This window comes from Zootoca vivipara, chromosome 6 (genome assembly GCF_965207765.1).
Source record: "Zootoca vivipara chromosome 6, rZooViv2.hap1.1, whole genome shotgun sequence".
Lineage (NCBI taxonomy): Eukaryota > Metazoa > Chordata > Lepidosauria > Squamata > Lacertidae > Zootoca > Zootoca vivipara.
Window position 1 is genome coordinate 2533383 of NC_142589.1, and position 19330 is coordinate 2552712.

At 48.8% G+C, this 19330-nt stretch overlaps 1 protein-coding gene across 2 annotated transcripts in view; it reads right to left on the reverse strand.

Moving 5' to 3' along the window:
- Window positions 1-10616: 10616 nt before the first annotated feature.
- ARID5A (AT-rich interaction domain 5A) overlaps window positions 10617-19330 on the reverse strand; it is a 32590-nt gene continuing 23876 nt past the window's right edge. For both annotated transcript variants that reach the window (XM_035117546.3, XM_088671424.1), the window contains exons 6-7: window positions 14502-14664; window positions 10617-12518 (exon numbers count right to left, since the gene is read on the reverse strand). In XM_035117546.3, coding sequence (XP_034973437.1) covers window positions 10998-12518; window positions 14502-14664 — 1684 coding nt within the window. In that variant the 3' untranslated portion in view covers window positions 10617-10997. The remainder of the gene's footprint in view (window positions 12519-14501; window positions 14665-19330) is intronic.

Genomic DNA, 19330 nt, shown 5'->3' on the forward strand with positions numbered 1-19330 from the left:
ATGCATGTTCAATCCAGGAATAAGCACCTTTGTAAAAATAAGCCAAATTGAAGCAGAACACATTTTTGGAGTGTCAGAATGCATAGATAGAAAGCAAAAAAACGTTCTATGGCTTTATTTCGCTTAGTTGCTTACTCTTGAGTAGAACTGCATGTTCACCCCAGAAATAAGCATCTTTGTAAAATGAGCCAAATTGAAGCAGAACACATTGTTGGAGTTTCAGAATGCATAGACAGAAGGCAAAAAAGCGTTCTATAGGTTTATTTCGCTTAGTTGCTTACTCTTGAGTAGAACTGCATGTTCACTCCAGAAATAAGCATCTTTGTAAAATGAGCCAAATTGAAGTAGAACACATTGTTGGAGTGTCAGAATGCATAGATAGAAAGCAAAAAAGCGTTCTATGGCTTTATTTCGCTTAGTTGCTTACTCTTGAGTAGAAATGCATGTTCAATCCAGGAATAAGCACCTTTGTAAAATGAGCCAAATTGAAGCAGAACACATTGTTGGAGTCTCAGAATGCATAGACAGCAGGCAAAAAAGCGTTCTATGGCTTTATTTCGCTTAGTTGCTTACTCTTGAGTAGATCTGCATGTGCACTCCAGAAATAAGCATCTTTGTAAAATGAGCCAAACTGAAGCAGAACACATTGTTGGAGTGTCATAATGCATAGATAGAAAGCAAAAAAGCGTTCTATGGCTTTATTTCGCTTAGTTGCTTACTCTTGAGTAGAACTGCATGGTCACCCCAGAAATAAGCATCTTTGTAAAATGAGCCAAATTGAAGCAGAACCATTGTTGGAGTGTCAGAATGCATACATAGAAAGCAAAAAAGCGTTCTATGGCTTTATTTCGCTTAGTTGATTACTCTTGAGTAGAACTGCATGTTCAGGAATAAGCATCTTTGTAAAATGAGCCAAATTGAAGCAGAACAAATTGTTGGAGTGTCAGAATGCATATGTAGAAGTCAAATAAGCGTTCTATGGCTTTATTTCGCTTTGTTGTTTACTCTTGAGTAGAACTGCATGTTCACTCCAGGAATAAGCACCTTTGTAAAATGAGCCAAATTGAAGCAGAATACATTGTTGGAGTGTCAGAATGCATAGATAGAAAGCAAAAAAGCGTTCTATGGCTTTATTTCGCTTAGTTGCTTACTCTTGAGTAGAAATGCATGTTCAATCCAGGAATAAGCACCTTTGTAAAATAAGCCAAACTGAAGCAGAATACATTGTTGGAGTGTCAGAATGCATAGATAGAATGCAAAAAAGCGTTCTATAGGTTTATTTCGCTTAGTTGCTTACTCTTGAGTAGATCGGCATGTTCACTCCAGAAATAAGCATCTTTGTAAAATGAGCCAAATTGAAGCAGAACACATTGTTGGAGTGTCAGAATGCATAGATAGAAAGCAAAAAAACGTTCTATGGCTTTATTTCGCTTAGTTGCTTACTCTTGAGTAGAACTGCATGTTCACCCCAGAAATAAGCATCTTTGTAAAATGAGCCAAATTGAAGCAGAACACATTGTTGGAGTTTCAGAATGCATAGACAGAAGGCAAAAAAGCGTTCTATAGGTTTATTTCGCTTAGTTGCTTACTCTTGAGTAGAACTGCATGTTCACTCCAGGAATAAGCATCTTTGTAAAATGAGCCAAATTGAAGCAGAACAAATTGTTGGAGTGTCAGAATGCATATGTAGAAGTCAAATAAGCGTTCTATGGCTTTATTTCGCTTTGTTGCTTACTCTTGAGTAGAACTGCATGTTCACTCCAGAAATAAGCATCTTTGTAAAATGAGCCAAATTGAAGTAGAACACATTGTTGGAGTGTCAGAATGCATAGATAGAAAGCAAAAAAGCGTTCTATGGCTTTATTTTGCTTAGTTGCTTACTCTTGAGTAGAAATGCATGTTCAATCCAGGAATAAGCACCTTTGTAAAATGAGCCAAATTGAAGCAGAACACATTGTAGGAGTCTCAGAATGCATAGACAGAAGGCAAAAAAGCGTTCTATGGCTTTATTTCGCTTAGTTGCTTACTCTTGAGTAGATCTGCATGTGCACTCCAGAAATAAGCATCTTTGTAAAATGAGCCAAACTGAAGCAGAACACATTGTTGGAGTGTCATAATGCATAGATAGAAAGCAAAAAAGCGTTCTATGGCTTTATTTCGCTTAGTTGCTTACTCTTGAGTAGAACTGCATGTTCACCCCAGAAATAAGCATCTTTGTAAAATGAGCCAAACTGAAGCAGAACACATTGTTGGAGTGTCATAATGCATAGATAGAAAGCAAAAAAGCGTTCTATGGCTTTATTTCGCTTAGTTGCTTACTCTTGAGTAGAACTGCATGTTCACTCCAGGAATAAGCATCTTTGTAAAATGAGCCAAATTGAAGCAGAACAAATTGTGGGAGTGTCAGAATGCATAGAAAGAAAGCAAAAAAGCGTTCTATGGCTTTATTTCGCTTAGTTGCTTACTCTTGAGTAGAACTGCATTTTCACCCCAGAAATAAGCATCTTCGTAAAATGAGCCAAATTGAAGCAGAACACATTGTTGGAGTGTCAGAAAGCATAGATAGAAAGCAAAAAAGCGTTCTATGGCTTTATTTCGCTTAGTTGCTTACTCTTGAGTAGAACTGCATGTTCACTCCAGGAATAAGCACCTTTGTAAAATGAGCCAAATTAAAGCACAACACATTGTTGGAGTGTCAGAATGCATAGACAGAAGGCAAAAAAGCGTTCTATAGGTTTATTTCCCTTAGTTGCTTACTCTTGAGTAGAACAGCATGTTCACTCCAGAAATAAGCATCTTTGTAAAATGAGCCAAATTGAAGCAGAACAAATTGTTGGAGTGTCAGAATGCATAGATAGAAAGCAAAAAAGCGTTCGATGGCTTTATTTCGCTTAGTTGCTTACTCTTGAGTAGAACTGCATGTTCACTCCAGGAATAAGCACCTTTGTAAAATGAGCCAAATTGAAGCAGAACAAATTGTTGGAGTGTCAGAATGCATAGATAGAAACCAAAAAAGTGTTCTTTGGCTTTATTTCGCTTAGTTGCTTACTCTTGAGTAGAACTGCATGTTCACTCCAGAAATAAGCATCTTTGTAAAATGAGCCAAATTGAAGCAGAACAAATTGTTGGAGTGTCAGAATGCATAGATAGAAGGCAAATAAGCGTTCTATGGCTTTATTTCACTTAGTTGCTTACTCTTGAGTAGAACTGCATGTTCACTCCAGGAATAAGCATCTCTGTAAAATGAGCTAAATTGAAGCAGAACAAATTGTTGGAGTGTCAGAATCTATAGATAGAAGGTAAAAAAGCGTTCTATGGCTTTATTTCGCTTAGTTGCTTACTCCTGAGTAGAACTGCATGTTCACTCCAGAAATAAGCATCTTTGTAAAATGAGCCAAATTGAAGCAGAACACATTGTTGGAGTGTAAGAATGCATAGATAGAAAGCAAAAAAGCGTTCTATGGCTTTATTTCGCTTAGTTGCTTACTCTTGAGTAGAACTGCATGTTCACTCCAGAAATAAGCATCTTTGTAAAATGAGCCAAATTGAAGCAGAACATATTGTTGGTATGTCAGAATGCATAGACAGAAGGCAAAAAAGCGTCCTATAGGTTTATTTCGCTTAGTTGCTTACTCTTGAGTAGAACTGCATGTTCACCCCAGAAATAAGCATCTTTGTAAAATGAGCCAAATTGAAGCAGAACACATTGTTGGAGTGTCAGAATGCATAGATAGAAAGCAAAAAAGCGTTCTATGGCCTCACCCTATAATTGGGGGGGGGGTGTCTCCTTTTATTGGATGTGCATCTTAGGCATTTTTTGTTCTGCATTGTTTTAAATTTTCTAGGTGTTAACTGCTTTTGTTATCTTTTTAAGCCACTTTGCGACTTTTTTGTATAAAGCATCTAGCAAATAATAATAATAATAATAATAATAATAATAATAATAATAATAATAATAAGGGACATGGGTGGTGCTGTAGTCTAAACCAGTGTTTCTCAACCGCTGTTCCGCGGCACAGTACTGTGCCGCCCGACGCTGGCTGGTGTGCCGCGACGCTTGGCGGCCGCCAATCTTTCACGGGGCATTCCTCCCTGCAGGGAAAGAAATAGAGTGTGAGTGGAGCCGGCTCTGGGCTGCGCTCCCTCCCCTTCTCCCTCTCTCCACCTCTCCTCCCCTCCCTCCGAATGCAATCTACCTTTGCATGCCTGCAAGTAAGTGCATTTAAACATCTGTGCATTTAAGCACTGTTGTCTCTCTTTTGGCTTCATTTACTGGTATTTAAAAAGCGGGGAGAGGAAGAGATACAGAATAAATTGCAGTCATAATTATATAGTCAATATAGGGCGGCACAGAGTTAAAATTGTTTAACTTTTTTAATGGTGGTGTGCCTCGTGATTTTTTTCATGGAACAAGTGTGCCGTGGCCCAAAAAAGGTTGAGAAACACTGGTCTAAACCACTGAGCCTAGGGCTTGCTGATCAGAAGGTCAGCGGTTCGAATCCCCGTGACGGGGTGAGTTCCTATTGCTCTGTCCCAGCTCCTGCCAACCCAGCAGTTCAAAAGCACATCAAAGTGCAAGTAGATAAATAGGGACCGCTCCGGCGGGAAAGTAAACAGTGTTTCCATGCGCTGCTCTGGTTCACCAGATGCAGCTCAGTCATGCTGGCCACATGACCCGAAAGCTGTACGCCGGCTCCCCTCGGCCAGTAAAGCGAGATGAGCGCTGCAATCCCAGAGTCATCTGTGACTGGACCTAATGGTCAGGGGTCCCTTTACCTTGAATAATAATAGACTACAACAGGTAGGTCTATGGATCGCTTCTTGACTTGTGTGCCTAACAATGAACATCATCCTTCGATCCATGAAGGATCGCAAAAGGTGGTGCGATGCACGTGGTTTCCCAGCATTCTCTCTTCCAGGCAGCTTCACCCAAGCTGCTGCATTGCACACCTTCAGACCATGTTCCTGGCAGTTTGGGCCACTTTTCAGGGCCAGTCCTACCATTAGGCAGAGTGCTGGGAGGCAGTGGTGCCCCTCAGTGCTTCCTCCTGAGCATAGCTGCCAAGTTATCCCTTTTTTAAAGGGATTTTCCCTTATGCTGAATAGGCTTCCTCGCGAGAAAAGGGAAAACTTGGCAGCTATGCTCCTGAGCTCCCTGGCCAGGCCCTTCTTTTGGGGAAGAGAGCTGTATGTCCTGCACCTTACCCTCCTGCTGATCTAGAACCATCCTGCTGATCTCCCTCAGGGGCAGCACTAGTGGTGAACCAGGATTTGCTGGGCGGAGGGGTGCCATTTTGTTATTGGCCTCAGGGAGCAAAATGTGTTGGGCTGGCCTTGCCAGTTTGGCAGAATCTAGTGGTTCTTGAAAAGCTGGACCCAGCCCTGCTGGGTCAAAGCTAAGGTTGCTCTAATCCAGCACTGTCTTTCCAACAGCCAGGTGCTTCTGGGAAGCCCACAGCCAGTTATTCTATCCAACCACCATTGATAGTTTTGTTCTCCGTAAATTTGCCCAGTCCTCTTCAAAGGCATCTGAGTTAGCAACTATGACAGGCTTCCTCAACCTTGGCCCTCCAAATGTTTTGGCCTACAACTCCCATGATCCCTAGCTGGCAGGACTAGTGGTCAGGGATTGCTGGGAATTGTAGTCTTAAAACATCTGGAGGGCCGAGGTTGAGGAAGCCTGAACTATGAATTCCTACTTTGGGTTTTCTTTGTACAGAAGAAACTTCGTACATTGCAACTTTACACCTGTTTTTCCAGATTGCGGTAATTTTCAAATACCCCTACTGGTTCTGGGGCCAAGATGGAATTTCTCACTCAAATCTATTTTGAGCAAAATTGGGGAAAATCCAGACAGAACAAAAATTACCCAAGTTGTCATATCCAGCTTACCTTCTCTCACTGGCACAGCTGCCTGCTACCCCAGCTTAGTGGGAAAGATTTTCCCCACGGCTGTCTGAGGATGTGTAACTGGGAAATTGGAAGGGGGGGTGAAAGACCACCACCTCCACCCTCCCGCCTTGCCTCTCCACACAAGGCAAAGCCAAAAGTCTCTGCTGCACATCACCTAACCATTCACGGACACACGGACCTCATAGAGGGATTTCCCTGCCTTTTACCCCTCAAACCAAATCCTCCAGGGTCAAGAGAAAACAGCAGCAGCGTATCTGCAAAGGCATTGCATCTGCAAGGGGAGCTCAACTCAGGATCCTGCAACTCCCTGCTGAGCCCCAGGCCTCCAACAAAGGAAAACAGGGAAAGTGTCAATACCAAATGTAGCAGACATTTTCAGTGATAAATGTACTGGCTCTATAGGGAAACTTTAGAAATTCATAAGAAATGATGTACCAATGGTACTTAACTCTGGTAAAATTGGGAAAAATTTATAAATCTAAATCAAATACAGTACCTGTTGGAGATGCAAGAAAGAAATAGGAACATTGTTCCAACTCTGGGGTTGTGGCACTCATCTGGCGAACCAGAGCAGCACACAGAAACACTGTTTACCTTCCCACTGTACCTATTTACCGTGTTTCCCCCTTTTTAAGACACCGTCTTATAACTTTTTTTCCTCAAAAAAACACAAGGTGTCTTATTTTCAGGGGATGTCTTAATTTTTTTATTAGGTTTTTATTTTATTTTATTACGGTACCTTCTGTTGCTCGTTGGTCTTATAAGGCAGACAGGAAAGGTGAAATTTGCAGAGACTGGCTCTCGGAATACAGGAAGGGAGGAAAGTATAGTCGGTACCTTATGACAGGCCGCTGGCTCGGGGCGCTGCTTGGCGCTGCAGCAGCCGCCGGTTCTGGGCGCCGAGGCCATGCGGCCCACAACATTCCGGCGGGGCAGAAGGGGGCCAGCAGCGCTCCCATCACCGTCCATTCGGTGCCGAAGCCGCGGCCTGAACCTGCGCACGCGGGAACCGGGCAGGTCCCTCGCCGGGGTAGCTTGGTGCTTGGGGCGCGCCGTGAGCGGGTGTGTGAAGCGATGGTGCGAGGCTCCCCCAGCTCCAGCCTAGGCAGGGATTTTGCTAAGGCGAAGCCTTCAAGGAGCCAGGCTTGGGCGGCTGGCTGGCGGGGGCTAGGTCGCACAGCGGCTGAGGAGGCAGGGCAGGAGTGGGGTGGAATCTGAAATGGCCCAGTCGTGGGTGGCAAGGCGGATTGGGAGCGGGGCGAGACGTTGCCGGCTAAGCTGCTGGGCTGCTCCGGCACAACATGGCTTTGAGGGAGGGGCGTGATGGATTCCGCGGGGGTCAGCGGGGCCCTCGGCAGCTGCGCTTCTCACGCTTCCTCTGTGTGGGAGGTGGTGCTGCAGAGCCCAAGGCGGGAGCTGGGAGAGCCTCTCCGAAGAACTGTTCTCCCGCGCTTAAACAGAAAGAGCCCAGGCGGACCAAACCAAAGGTGCCTCCAGTCCAGCGCCTTGTTTTTAAAAGCAGCTAGAAAAAAAGCCGTCCGTTGCCCCGGCGGCGTGAAAGGGCCCGCACGCCTCCCATTGCCGCTCAGCCTTGGGCCATGCAGCCCACGACGCTCCAGAGGCGCGGAAGGGGCAAGCAGCGCTCCCGCCGCCACCCATTGCCCCGGCGGCACGGAAGGGCCCGCAGGCCTCCCGTTGCCGCTCAGCCTTGGGCCATGCAGCCCACGACGCTCTAGAGGAGTGGAAGGGGCCAGCAGCGCTCCCGCCGCCGTCCGTTGCTCTGGCGGCATGGAAGGGCCAGCGGGCCTCCCGTCACCGCTCAGCCTTGGGCCATGCAGCCCACAATGCTCCAGAGGCGCGGAAGGGGCCAGCAGCGCTCCCGGCGCCGGGGGGTTTCCCTGTCCGGGCGCTCGGCCCGAGTGGAAAAAAGTCCTGGGAAGAGCGGGGAGGCTCCCAGCGCGGCTCGCCTGGCAACGCGCTCAATTCATGCACCCCCTCCCACATGGTCTCAAACCTCTCCAAGGTATGTCTTATTTTCGGGGTATGTCTTACGTTTCGCACATGCCTAGAAATCCTGCCATGGCTTACTTAATGACTACGTATTAAAAAAGGGGAAACACGGTATCTACTTGCACTTTGATGTGCTTTCAAACTGCTGGGTTGGCAGGACTTTATGGGGGTATATTGTATTTAATTATGGGATATCAGTCGGGGGGGCTAATCAGGATGGGATAGCAGGCTTGTTGGTTTTGAATGTCTGATGTAGAGGTTTTTTTCAACTTCGTTGTTCTGTATGTGACAATGACAATAAAGAAGAGTTTGGATTTGATATCCCACTTTATCACTACCCGAAGGAGTCTCAAAGCAGCTAACAATCTCCTTTCCCTTCCTCCCCCCACAACAAACACTCTGTGAGGTGAGTGGGGCTGAGAGTGGGGCTGAGAGAAGTGTGACTAGCCCAAGGTCACCTAGCAGCTGCATGTGGAGGAGCGGAGATGCAAACCCGGTTCCCCAGATTACGAGTCTACCACTCTTAACCACACCACCACACTGGCTCTATCTAATCTTATCTATGTATCTATCTATCTATGGGAGCCAAGGTTAGGCGCTTGTGGGGTGCTCCAAGGACTCTCTGTTGCAGGATACCCTTCTGCTGTGAGAAAGGAATTACTTTCACTTGCTTACAGAAGAGTAGTTGCACCAGACTGCTGTACAATTTTAAATAAAACTCTCTATATCAGGGCAATCAAACTTTCATAATTTTTTTTTAAAAAATAATTTTTTATTTCAACTTTCACAAGGTAATGATAGAGCAGTCTATCTGATCTTTGCAGACCTTAGTGGTCCACAACTATTTTAAGTTTGTGCTTGTGTCGGCTCTTGGGGAAAGGGAGAGGGAGAAAATGGCAGTCTGTCACTGGTTGACTGCCACTGCCACCATGTAGAATCATAGAATTGTAGAGTTGGAAGGGACCCCAAGGTTCAAACTCTGCAATGGAGAAATCTCATCTAGGTCCTACATGACAGGCGCCCATCCAACCTCTCACTTAGAAACCTCCAGTGAAGGAGCGTCCACCTCCCAAGGGAGTCCATTCCACCGTCAAACAGCTCTTACCATCAAAGATCTTCCCAGTGTCAGAATCTCCTTTCTTGTAACCTGAAGCCACTGGTTCTGGAGCAGGAGAAAACCAGCTTGCTTCATCTTCCATGTGACATGTGGATATTTGAAAGTGGCTCTCATAATTCCTCTGTCTCCTCTTATCCAGGCTAAACACACCCATCTGACAGGACCCATTGCAAATTAAGTACATAGGCTTGCATCTTCAGAGCGCTTGCAAGTATTTTTAAAATTCTGCCAATTTCTCTTAGCAGAGGACTGAATGGGCTTCCAGTTTTAATCTCAAAACACTCCCTTCTCCAGAAGTTGCTGCACCTCCAGGAGTTAGCAGACACCCCTTTCAAGAAGCTTTGTCAGTCACAAATGAGTCAGCCAATCATAGCCAGCACAACACAAAAAGCTCTCTTAGCTGCCCTGGCTGGAGGACACCTGCTGCAACTCTGTAAGAATTACCACTCAGGGCTTTCAATCAATCACCACTGTGGACCTTTAATTCTGATGCATAGGGCACAACTGGAACCTTCAGCTACTGTCAATGGGGAGAATGATCTGAAGTGGGAGGCTGGCTGTTCTTTTTCTAGGAGTCATCCTGAAAATGCTCCCCCCATTCAAAATCCAGAGAGGCAGAACCACAGCTGCAATTCACTCAAGACACACGAGGACAAAGACTTGTTTGCATTTACACACCCAGAATGTAAACCTTTTTACCGAGGGCCTTCTCGGTAGTGGCACCCGCCCTGTGGAATGCCCTCCCACCAGAGGTCAAAGAGAACAACAATTACCAGACCTTTAGAAGGCATCTCAAGGCAGCCCTGTTTAGGGAAGCTTTTAATGCTTGATTTAATGTTTTGTTGGAAGCCGCCCAGAGTGGCTGGGGGAACCCGGCCAGATGGGCGGGGTATAAATAATAAATTATTATTATTATTATTATTATTATTATTATTATTATTATTATTATTATTATTATTATATTATTATTATTATTATTTTGGATGACAGGTGAAAGGTGCCTTCAGTTTATTTATTTCCACGTTGGGCTGTGAGGAGAAAAATGTATTTAGGGAATAGTGTACCTGTCTCACATCAACACCCCCACCCCCACCCCATGATTTCCCATTCCTGGCGATGGAAATGGAAGGGTGGGGTAAGCCCCATTGAATGGATATAGGACAGCCTTTCTCTTTGGCAGGTGCTGCAGAACTAACCTGAGCGAGGAGACTAGAAGCACTTAGGGGATGAAAAGGAGTCTTGAAAGAGGAGACGTTTTACAGGTTGCAGCGCTGAGAGCTGCAACCAACCCTGGCATTCCCCAGAAAAGGGGGGGCACAGATGCACCCCAGAGCCTCTCTTCCCCCCTCAACTCCCAGGGCCCATGGTGCAGTGCACTTAACTGGACATGGATCCCATTGATTGGCCGGGATTCTTTTCTTCCCACGCCTGCAGAGAGGATTCTGTTCACGCACAGAGTGCTGCTTGCTGGCCAGTAAGCTCCCCTCCCCTCTGAGCAGGATCAGGGCACCTCTCTGCACAAAGGGAGCCACCCTCAGCCCCTCCCCCACAGCCAAGCTCAAACAGAGACCTTGAGGACTAGGCACTTGTGTTTATAATGTATGAAAGAATCAGAATGGAATTGCGCCCAGCACTACCACAGATATAAATCTATCTTTATAGGAGCTTTGTTCCCTAATGGTGGTGGTTGTTCTTTTGCGCACATTATTTGCATATCATACCAGATACAAATACATTTCAAAGTTCAAGGGTTTTGTGGGTGAGTGGGAGTGTTTGGTTCTTGTTTAAAAATGAAAATTACACGGTCCTGACAGTTGCATCCCTGCTGCTTTTCCAAGGAAGAGCCTTCAAAGACTGGCAGTCTCAAATACTGGCAATGCAGCGCAGCTGCGGATTGCAACTTGTGGTGTGCCTGGTCCAAAAACTCTGCAACCCCCGAGGGGTTCCGGGCTGGTGGCTACAGCTTGGTGTTCCGGTGGAAGGCTGACACATGGGGGGATGCGTAAGCTGGCTGGCTGTGCCACGTTGAAACTGGGTAGAGACGGTGGCGGAGCACACTGTCGTAAGAGGTGGGGTAGTGGGCCAGCGGCTGGCACAGGTCAGACGGCTGAACGGAAGCAGTTAATAACGGGGTGGGGAAGGCCGGGATAATGAATGGACTGATGGACAGGGAAGGAATCAGTGAGGCCGACTGCCCTTTTAAGTGCTCCCCCGGGGTGCTAAAGTTCACAGGGAGCCTCAACATCGTCCCTTTGTACATATCCTGAACCTGAGGCACGGGAGCAACTGGAAAACCTGAACTCGGCACAGCAACCTTGGGCTTTGCCACCGCCTGCTGGCTGCTTGGGGAACTGCCACGCTCCAGCCCATTGCTGGACTGCGCCTCCTTGACGAAAGGGGTGACGGCCTTCAGCCTCTTGCCATGCAGGAACACCTCCTCTTCCATGGCTCGTTTCCTCTGAGCCAAACTGCTGGCCTGTGCTTGAGAAACTGAATGGCCTCCATTCTTAAGGACTTGCGGGCTGACCTTGGCCAGGTTGGCCCCTGGGGGCACCCACGAGGGCTTGGCGTGGGGAAAGGGGGAGGAGCTTCTCTTGCCCCCGGGGCTGCTCACCTGGAAGGGGGAGGTTTGCTGCTGACCATCCCCTCTCCAGGAGGGCAGAGGCTGACTTGGCTTCCGGCGGAGATCTTCTGGCTGGTCCTCGGGGCCTTCCTGCTTTTTCTGAGGCAGGCGACTCAACGGCACGTCGCTGCCAGGCTGCTGATAGGCAGAAGCTGCTGCCACCTCCGGGAAATTCTTAAAGCCACCATAATACTCCACTGGTCCTCGAAGAGGATGGCAACTTATGGGTTTCATGACCTCACCTCGGGATGCATGGAAGTAGCCCCTGACGAGAGGTAGACCAGGCGATGCGTGGCCCCCACAGCAAGCATCATCTGCTTTCTGAGGCAGGTGGCCCTCCGTGAGGCTCGGGGATGCTTTCAACTCCCCTTCGCTGGCTTTCGAGGGCTGAGAGGAACCAGCTGAGCCAATGGACCTGTCCACCTCCCGCACTGGAGTTTGCCCCTCTTTTGGGTGGAGGTTGGTGGCCAGCGGGTTCTTGGGACCAGCCTCTGTGTCCAAGCCAGGGATCTTGTACACTGCCTTCTTGTACTCTGGGCAGTGGCTGAGGTGCTTCTGGTGACAATACAGGGACTCATCCTTGCTAACCTGAGCCAGGAGCTTCTTCTTGGCCAAGGGAGACATGATGCCATGGTTCCCTTTGAAGTAGAAGCTAGAGAAGAGCCGCTTGTAGGCCTCGGAGCAGCCATAGGCACAGCAGTTGCCACGGCAGGCATCAGGAGCCTGGCTCTCAGAGGCCTCGCAGCCTGGAAGAGAGAGGCACCCCTCGGGCTGCTCTTCCAGTGGGCTCTGCTCAGGGTCGCTGGCAGGCTTGGCGGCAGAGGCAGCATCCAGGGTCGGCTTCTCTGGCAAGATCTGCAACCAAAAGAGACATTTACGGTACAGGTGGAGATTGGGACCTGTCAGGAATGGGGAAGGCAACTTGGGCTACAGGAAATGTTTCCATCCATTGGTTGGCGAATGGAGCGCATAGTGGTGCAGCCCCAGGTGTACTGTTAATTGGTCGCTGCAGCTGTTTCGCTTCCAAGGAATCCTTGTCTGTTCCTTCCGCACTTGCCAGTTCAGAACTGCACTTCATGCCCTTAATAACATGGACTGTGGTCCATGGAAAGTTAAGCCAGTGAACTGAGTTCCCTCCGGCTGCCTTGGACTGCAACTTGCCTCAGCCCCAGCCAGCATGCCAACCCCCCCCCCACCCTGCTGATGTTTTCACCCCACAAGAGGGTGCAGAGCATATTCCTTACTACTACTCTCTTTACAGCTCAGAAACTCAGGGCTGTGTGTTCTCTGCACATGAAGCAAGAAAATGAACTAAATCAACCTATTGCAGCCTGAATTAAATGATGCAAATAAAAATGCTTTTGCACACTATTTTCTACATGGTGCCTCAAAACCCTGCCTTTTGGCAGATGGGAATTGTCACAGTGGCCGGAGCGGGATACTTCAGAGTAACGACTCTACACAGCTCTGCATTTTATTCTTTTATTGGTGCTGCGTATTTACAGTGCTGAAGTCATTGCTATATACACGGAGCTATGTGTTCAGTCGGGTTCAGAACCTCCGAATGGCTTTTGGCGCGTCTTTCTCCAACACAAAAGCTTTGGTAGACCCATCCTCTTTCCTCTCCTCTTTCTGCGCAATTCCGGAGTTGGGGGGATGGGTCTCCCCCCCCTTATTTGCCCCTTCCTGTTCCACCTGAGACCCTGGCTCCGCTACCTTGCCTGAGCCTCGGACACGACTTCCTGCTTCCCCACTGGAATCGGAACTCTCTCTGCTTTCCCCTGTGCTCGGGGATGGGCTTGAACTCAGGAGGGGAGGGACTTCGCGATATCCCCTGTCCCTCACAGGAATCTTCAGACTTCCAAGATTTCAGCAGGTTCCCCTCCGGGTTAAGAAAGGCTTGAAACTTACATTTTACAGACCATTACAGTGGTACCTCTGGATGCGAACGAGATCCGTTCCGGAGTGCCCGTACGCAACCAGAGCAGTACTCAACCTGAAGCGCTGAATCTACGCATGCTCGCTGCGCGATTCAGTGCTTCTGCGCATGACGTCATTCGGTGCGTCTGCGCATGTGCAAATTGCCAAACCGGAAGTAACCCGTTCTGTTACTTCTGGGTTCAGCGCGTTCGTCACCCGTGTTGTATGCAACCTGCAGCATTCGTATCCAGAAGTATGACTGTATTAGGAACCAGAGTTCTGATCCAATGCCAAACACTGCAGAATACACAGCAACCCAGATAAACCAGGTATGGGGAAACTTCAGCCCTCTGGATGGTGCTGAACCACAACTCCCATCATTCCTGACCACCACCACTCCTTGCAGGGGTTTATGGGAGCTGTAGTTCAGCAACATCGGGAGGCCACAAGGTTCCAGACAACTGTGCTACACGCTTCTAAGATTTACCAGTTTCCAAGCCAAAGGCCATTGCTGCCTGCCTGCCCTGCCAATCCTGCTCCTCCACCCCCACATTTGCGGATCTTCCTGCTCAGCCTCCTAGACCAGTGACAGCACCTCTGACCCACAAGGCCATTACCTCCAAACCACCCCTGAAGTCCTATGAGATATCAAGTGCTGGACAGGTACACACGCCAATTTACCCTAGCCTTTGACACCTGAGGAGAATTAACAGGCAAAGCAAATCAGATGAAGGTGTTGTTCCTGAGTGACCACTAGAGGGCAGTCAAGCTCCAAAAATATTCCAAGCCAAAGGGATTGGTGCTATTTATTAGCCCAGAAACAGACCAGGGAACGGGAGGCATAAGGTCCCCCAAAATTACACTGCCCCAGTGTTTTAGCACCTGAACTCCACAAGCTGTGAGAGAGCCCTGCTTTACCTGGTCCCTCAGCTTCTCCTTCTTGGCCCTCTTCTTCTCCACAGGTCCATTCCCTTTGGCCCCCTTTGGCTCTCTGGACACCTTGTACTGCTTTCGGGGCTTGGCAGGCGGCAGGGGTTTGTCGTCTTCGCCTTTCAGGTGCCGGACATACGGGAGGACCAGCCTGAGAAGCAGATGCAAGCTAATGAAAAGAACATCATGACATTGGGAGGGGCCATCGGCCAGCCAGCCACACCCCGCTATTGAAAATCCTCAGCCTCACAGCCAATCCACACATGCAGAATTTCCCACAGATTCTGCCAAACGCAGCAGATTTTTGAATCCGAAGAATCCCAGCTGTCATTTTAAAACTTTAAAGAAAGCGTCTAGTCTAGTCCTCATGGTTGTGTGTTTGAAATACACAGGCAGTATCTCCAGCCCAAAGTTGCCAGTGAAAGCTCAGTTTTAGAATAATTACCTGCCCTTTCTCCATTGAACTAAAAGGTAAAGGACCCCGGGCAGTTAAGTCCAGTTGCGAACGACTCTGGGATTGCAGCGCTCATCTCGCTCTACTGGCCGAGGGAGCCGACGTTTGTCCATAGTCAGTTTTTCCAGGTCATGTGACCAGCATGACTAAGCCGCTTCTGGCGAACCGGAGCAACGCACGGAAAAGCCATTCACCTTCCCGCCAGAGCAGTACCTATTTTTCTACTTGCACTTTGACGTGCTTTCGAACTGCTAGGTTGGCAGGAGCTGGGACAGAGCAACGGGAGCTCACCCCATCACGAGGATTCAAACCCCCGACCTTCCGATCGGCAAGCCCAAGAGGCTCAGTGGTTTAGACCACAGCTACTCCTTGCCAAAATTATACATGTTGTGTATTGAGTCAAAGGATTTTATATCTGTATTATTATTGTCTGTATTTGCATTAGGATAAAGTAACTGCCTTTTGGTTCCAGAGGGTACAGCTACTATTGGTTCATTTAAGCTGCTGTATTTGGATCCTCTGTCTTATTGGTTCCCTCCAAAAGGCAGCACGGTGATTGCCTGATATTGTTCCCTCCAAAATGTATCCCTTCCTAGCTAGTTCCCTGTCCCTATAAATGTAGCCTTCCTGCCCTCACAGTCAGTCTTGTTCACTTTAATAAAGAGCTGTTACTAGAGAACTGCCTCCAGCATATTATGTCAAGAGAGCTGAAATCACAAACCCCACGTCACAACAACTGGCGACGAGGATGGGATCCGGAATGCTGAGGAGCGGTTAAACACAGCCCTGCCTCAGAGTCCGGATTGCAGCGTAGAACAAGACTCACTGGCCAGCTGAGAAGACGACCCTGCCCGCTAGGACAATGGAGAGTCCAAGGGTATTGGAGTCCTTCCAGCCATCAGAGCCCCACACGTGGGAAGACTACGTTGAACGCTTTGAGTTCTTTGCAGTGGCTCAAGGGATCACCGATGCCAGCAAAAGAAGGGCCACATTCCTGAGCTACTGTGGGCCCGAGACCTTCAAGCTGGCCAAGGCATTGCTTGCTCCAGCGAAGCTGAGTGAGACATCTCTCAAAGATATTCTTGCCTGCCTAACAAGCCACTTGGCGCCTACTGAGACCAAGATGGCCCGGCGGATGGAGTTCCATAAGAGGCAGCAGCGTGCTGGGGAGTCTGTATCCGCATTTCTGGCTGAACTCCGGAAGCTCGCTCAGCACTGCGGCTTTCAAAATCTGGAAGAGACTCTCCTGGATCGGTTTATTGGTGGTCTGAGCAGCAAGAAAGCCAGAAGACGCATCGTGGCTAAAGAAGAGGTTACCCTTGCTTCAGCCTTGAAGGAGGCCACCGCCACGGAGAATTATGAAAGAGAGGAGCTTGATGCCAGTCGCAAGGCCACTAAGCCACAGATAGAAGTTGCGCATGCCATGGACGAGCTAGAGGCTACTCCGAGCCAGAGCCCAGTCCTTGGGGTCGAGTTGGTGCGTCAGGCCTGCACAGTGCACAAAGATCGCCGAGGCAGTTGCCCAGGTTGTGGCGGAAACCATGAGCGAAAGAGTTGTCGTTTCAGGGATGCTATGTGCCGGACGTGCGGAAAGACGGGTCACATCGCCAGGGTCTGTAGATCGGCGGTGTCGGGAGCGACAGGAGCACCTAGACTGGAGCATCGCAGACTGCCCACAGCACCTCATTTTCTAAAGGACTGCCACTACGTAACGGAGATCAACGGGAGGGCCGTGCAGTTTCCAGCGCAAGGCAAGGCACACGTCAAGGTGAAGATTGAGGGTCAGCAGTGCGACATGGAGGTGGACTCCGGATCTGCATTCACCATCATGTCGGACCAGACCGCGAAGACATTCTTCCCCAGGGGTAAGTTGCCCCCTCTGGAGCCCTTCCCGGCAACCTTGCAGTCGTACTCAGCAGGCCGCATCCATGTTATGGGAATGTGTGCCGTGAGAGTACAGTTCCGGGACAAACAGGCTGTACTCAAACTGGTGATTGCGAAGGGCAGTCGCCCCAGTCTCCTGAGCACTGACTGGTTCCCAGCCCTGGGACTGAGTATCTCAGGGCTAAATTCAATCCAAACCTGCCCTGAGATGAGCGAGGCATTATGCAAGGAATTTGCTGGTCTCTTTAATGGAAAACTGGGTTGTTATAAAGGGCCCCCAGTTGACTTCGAGTTGGATCCCGGGGTGGCCCCAATCCGACTCAAACCAAGGCGAGTGCCATTTGCACTGCAACCCAAGATCGAGGCAGAGCTGGATAAATTGGTCAAGCAGGGAGTTCTCTCACCCGTGGACTCTGCTAAGTGGGAGACTCCAATCGTCACGCCCCTTAAAGCAAATGGGGAAGTCAGGATATGTGCAGATTACAAATGTACTATCAATAAGGCACTCAGGGGAAACTCATACCCCATTCCAGTCATATCACATCTGTTGGCTAAACTGGCTGGGGGCAAGGTGTTCGCCAAAATTGACCTGGCACAAGCTTACCAACAGCTGCCAGTAACCCCACAATCAGCGGAAGCACAGACTATTGTCACACATAAAGGGGCGTTCAGAGTTAACAGATTACAGTTCGGAGTTTGTGTGGCCCCAGGGATTTTTCAAGGGCTCATGGAACGCCTGTTAAGAGGTCTGCCGGGGGTCTTGCCATTTTTTGATGACGTTTTGATTGCTGGAAAAGACCCACAGGAACTGGTTGCACGTGTCCGTGCAGTGTTGCTCAAGTTCAAGGAGGTGGGGTTGCAACTGAAAAAAGAAAAATGCAGTTTTGGGGTGCCAACTGTGGATTTCTTGGGGTTTAAAATTGATGCATCAGGCATCCACCCCACAGATGCTAAGATTAAGGCCATCATCGAGGCACCACGACCACAGAACAAGACGGAGTTGCAGTCATTCCTGGGACTTATTAACTTTTATCATTCGTTCTTACCCCAGAAAGCTTCGGTAGCTGAACCATTATATAGACTTTTGCAGAAAAAGAATGTGTGGCGCTGGGGGCGGGAGCAGCAGAAGGCTTTTGACTCCTTGCGAGAAATGCTGAGTAGCAGGAGCGTCCTTGCTCATTATGATGAGTCGAAGCCGCTGGTCCTGGCATGTGATGCCTCTCAATACGGCCTGGGGGCTGTGCTGAGTCATAGGGAACCGGATGGGTCGGAAAAGCCCATCTCTTTCTATTCCCGTACGTTGTCACCCACGGAGCGCAACTATGCTCAAATTGATAAAGAGGCACTAGCAATTGTGTCAGGAATCAAAAGGTTCTATGATTATTTGTACGGTCGCCATTTCTCCATTGAAACGGACCACAAACCACTGTTAGGGTTGTTCAACCCAAACAAACAAACGCCACAAATTCTCTCCCCCAGAATGTTGTGTTGGTCAATATTCCTGAATGGGTTCCAGTACACCTTGACCCATGTGCCGGGGAAACAGTTGTGCCACGCTGATGCGCTGAGTCGATTGCCCCTTCCTGGCGGGAGCAATGAGGATCCTGCTCCAGCGGAGCACATTATGATGCTAGAAACACTTCCGGGGGCTCCTGTAACAGCTACTGACATAGCTGAGAAAACGAGGAAAGATGCTGTTCTCTCCCGTGTGCTCACTTGGGTGGGGAGGGGGTGGCCAGGTGGTCCGCATGAAGAAAAATTCAGGCCTTATGCGACAAGGCAGCACGAATTGTCCATGCATAAGGGTTGTCTCCTATGGGGAGATAGGGTGATCATCCCAGCACCACTGAGAAACAGGGTTCTTGAGACGCTTCACATGGGACACCCGGGAATGGTCAGGATGAAGTCGCTAGCCCGATGTTATGTGTGGTGGCCTGGAATGGACCAGAACATAGAACAATGGGTACGAACATGCAAGGCATGCCAAGAGGTGCGGCCAGAAGTGGCCAGAGCACCAGTCCACTGGTGGGAGCAGTCCAGGACTCCCTGGAGCCGGCTGCACATAGATTTTGCGGGGCCATTCCAAGGGAAGGTCTTTTTGGTTATCGTTGATGCATATTCCAAATGGTTAGAAGTGGCGATGGTCCCTAGCATGGCATCAGCTGCCGTAATCAAGGTGTTGAGGCAGCTGTTTGCAACCCACGGGTTACCTGAGACCATTGTATCAGATAATGGGGCAGCTTTTGTATCCCAAGAATTCAGGGCATTCTTGGCTGATAACTTCATAAGAGGGGTCACATCCGCGCCCTTTCACCCATCCTCCAATGGGCAGGCTGAGCGCATGGTAAGAACAGCCAAAGAATCCATTGCGCGCTTAATGGAGGGTAACTGGTCGGCTCGCATTGCGCGAATGTTATTTTTGCAGCATGCGACGCCGTGTACTGCGACGGGCAAGTCGCCAGCCGAGCTGCTCTTAGGT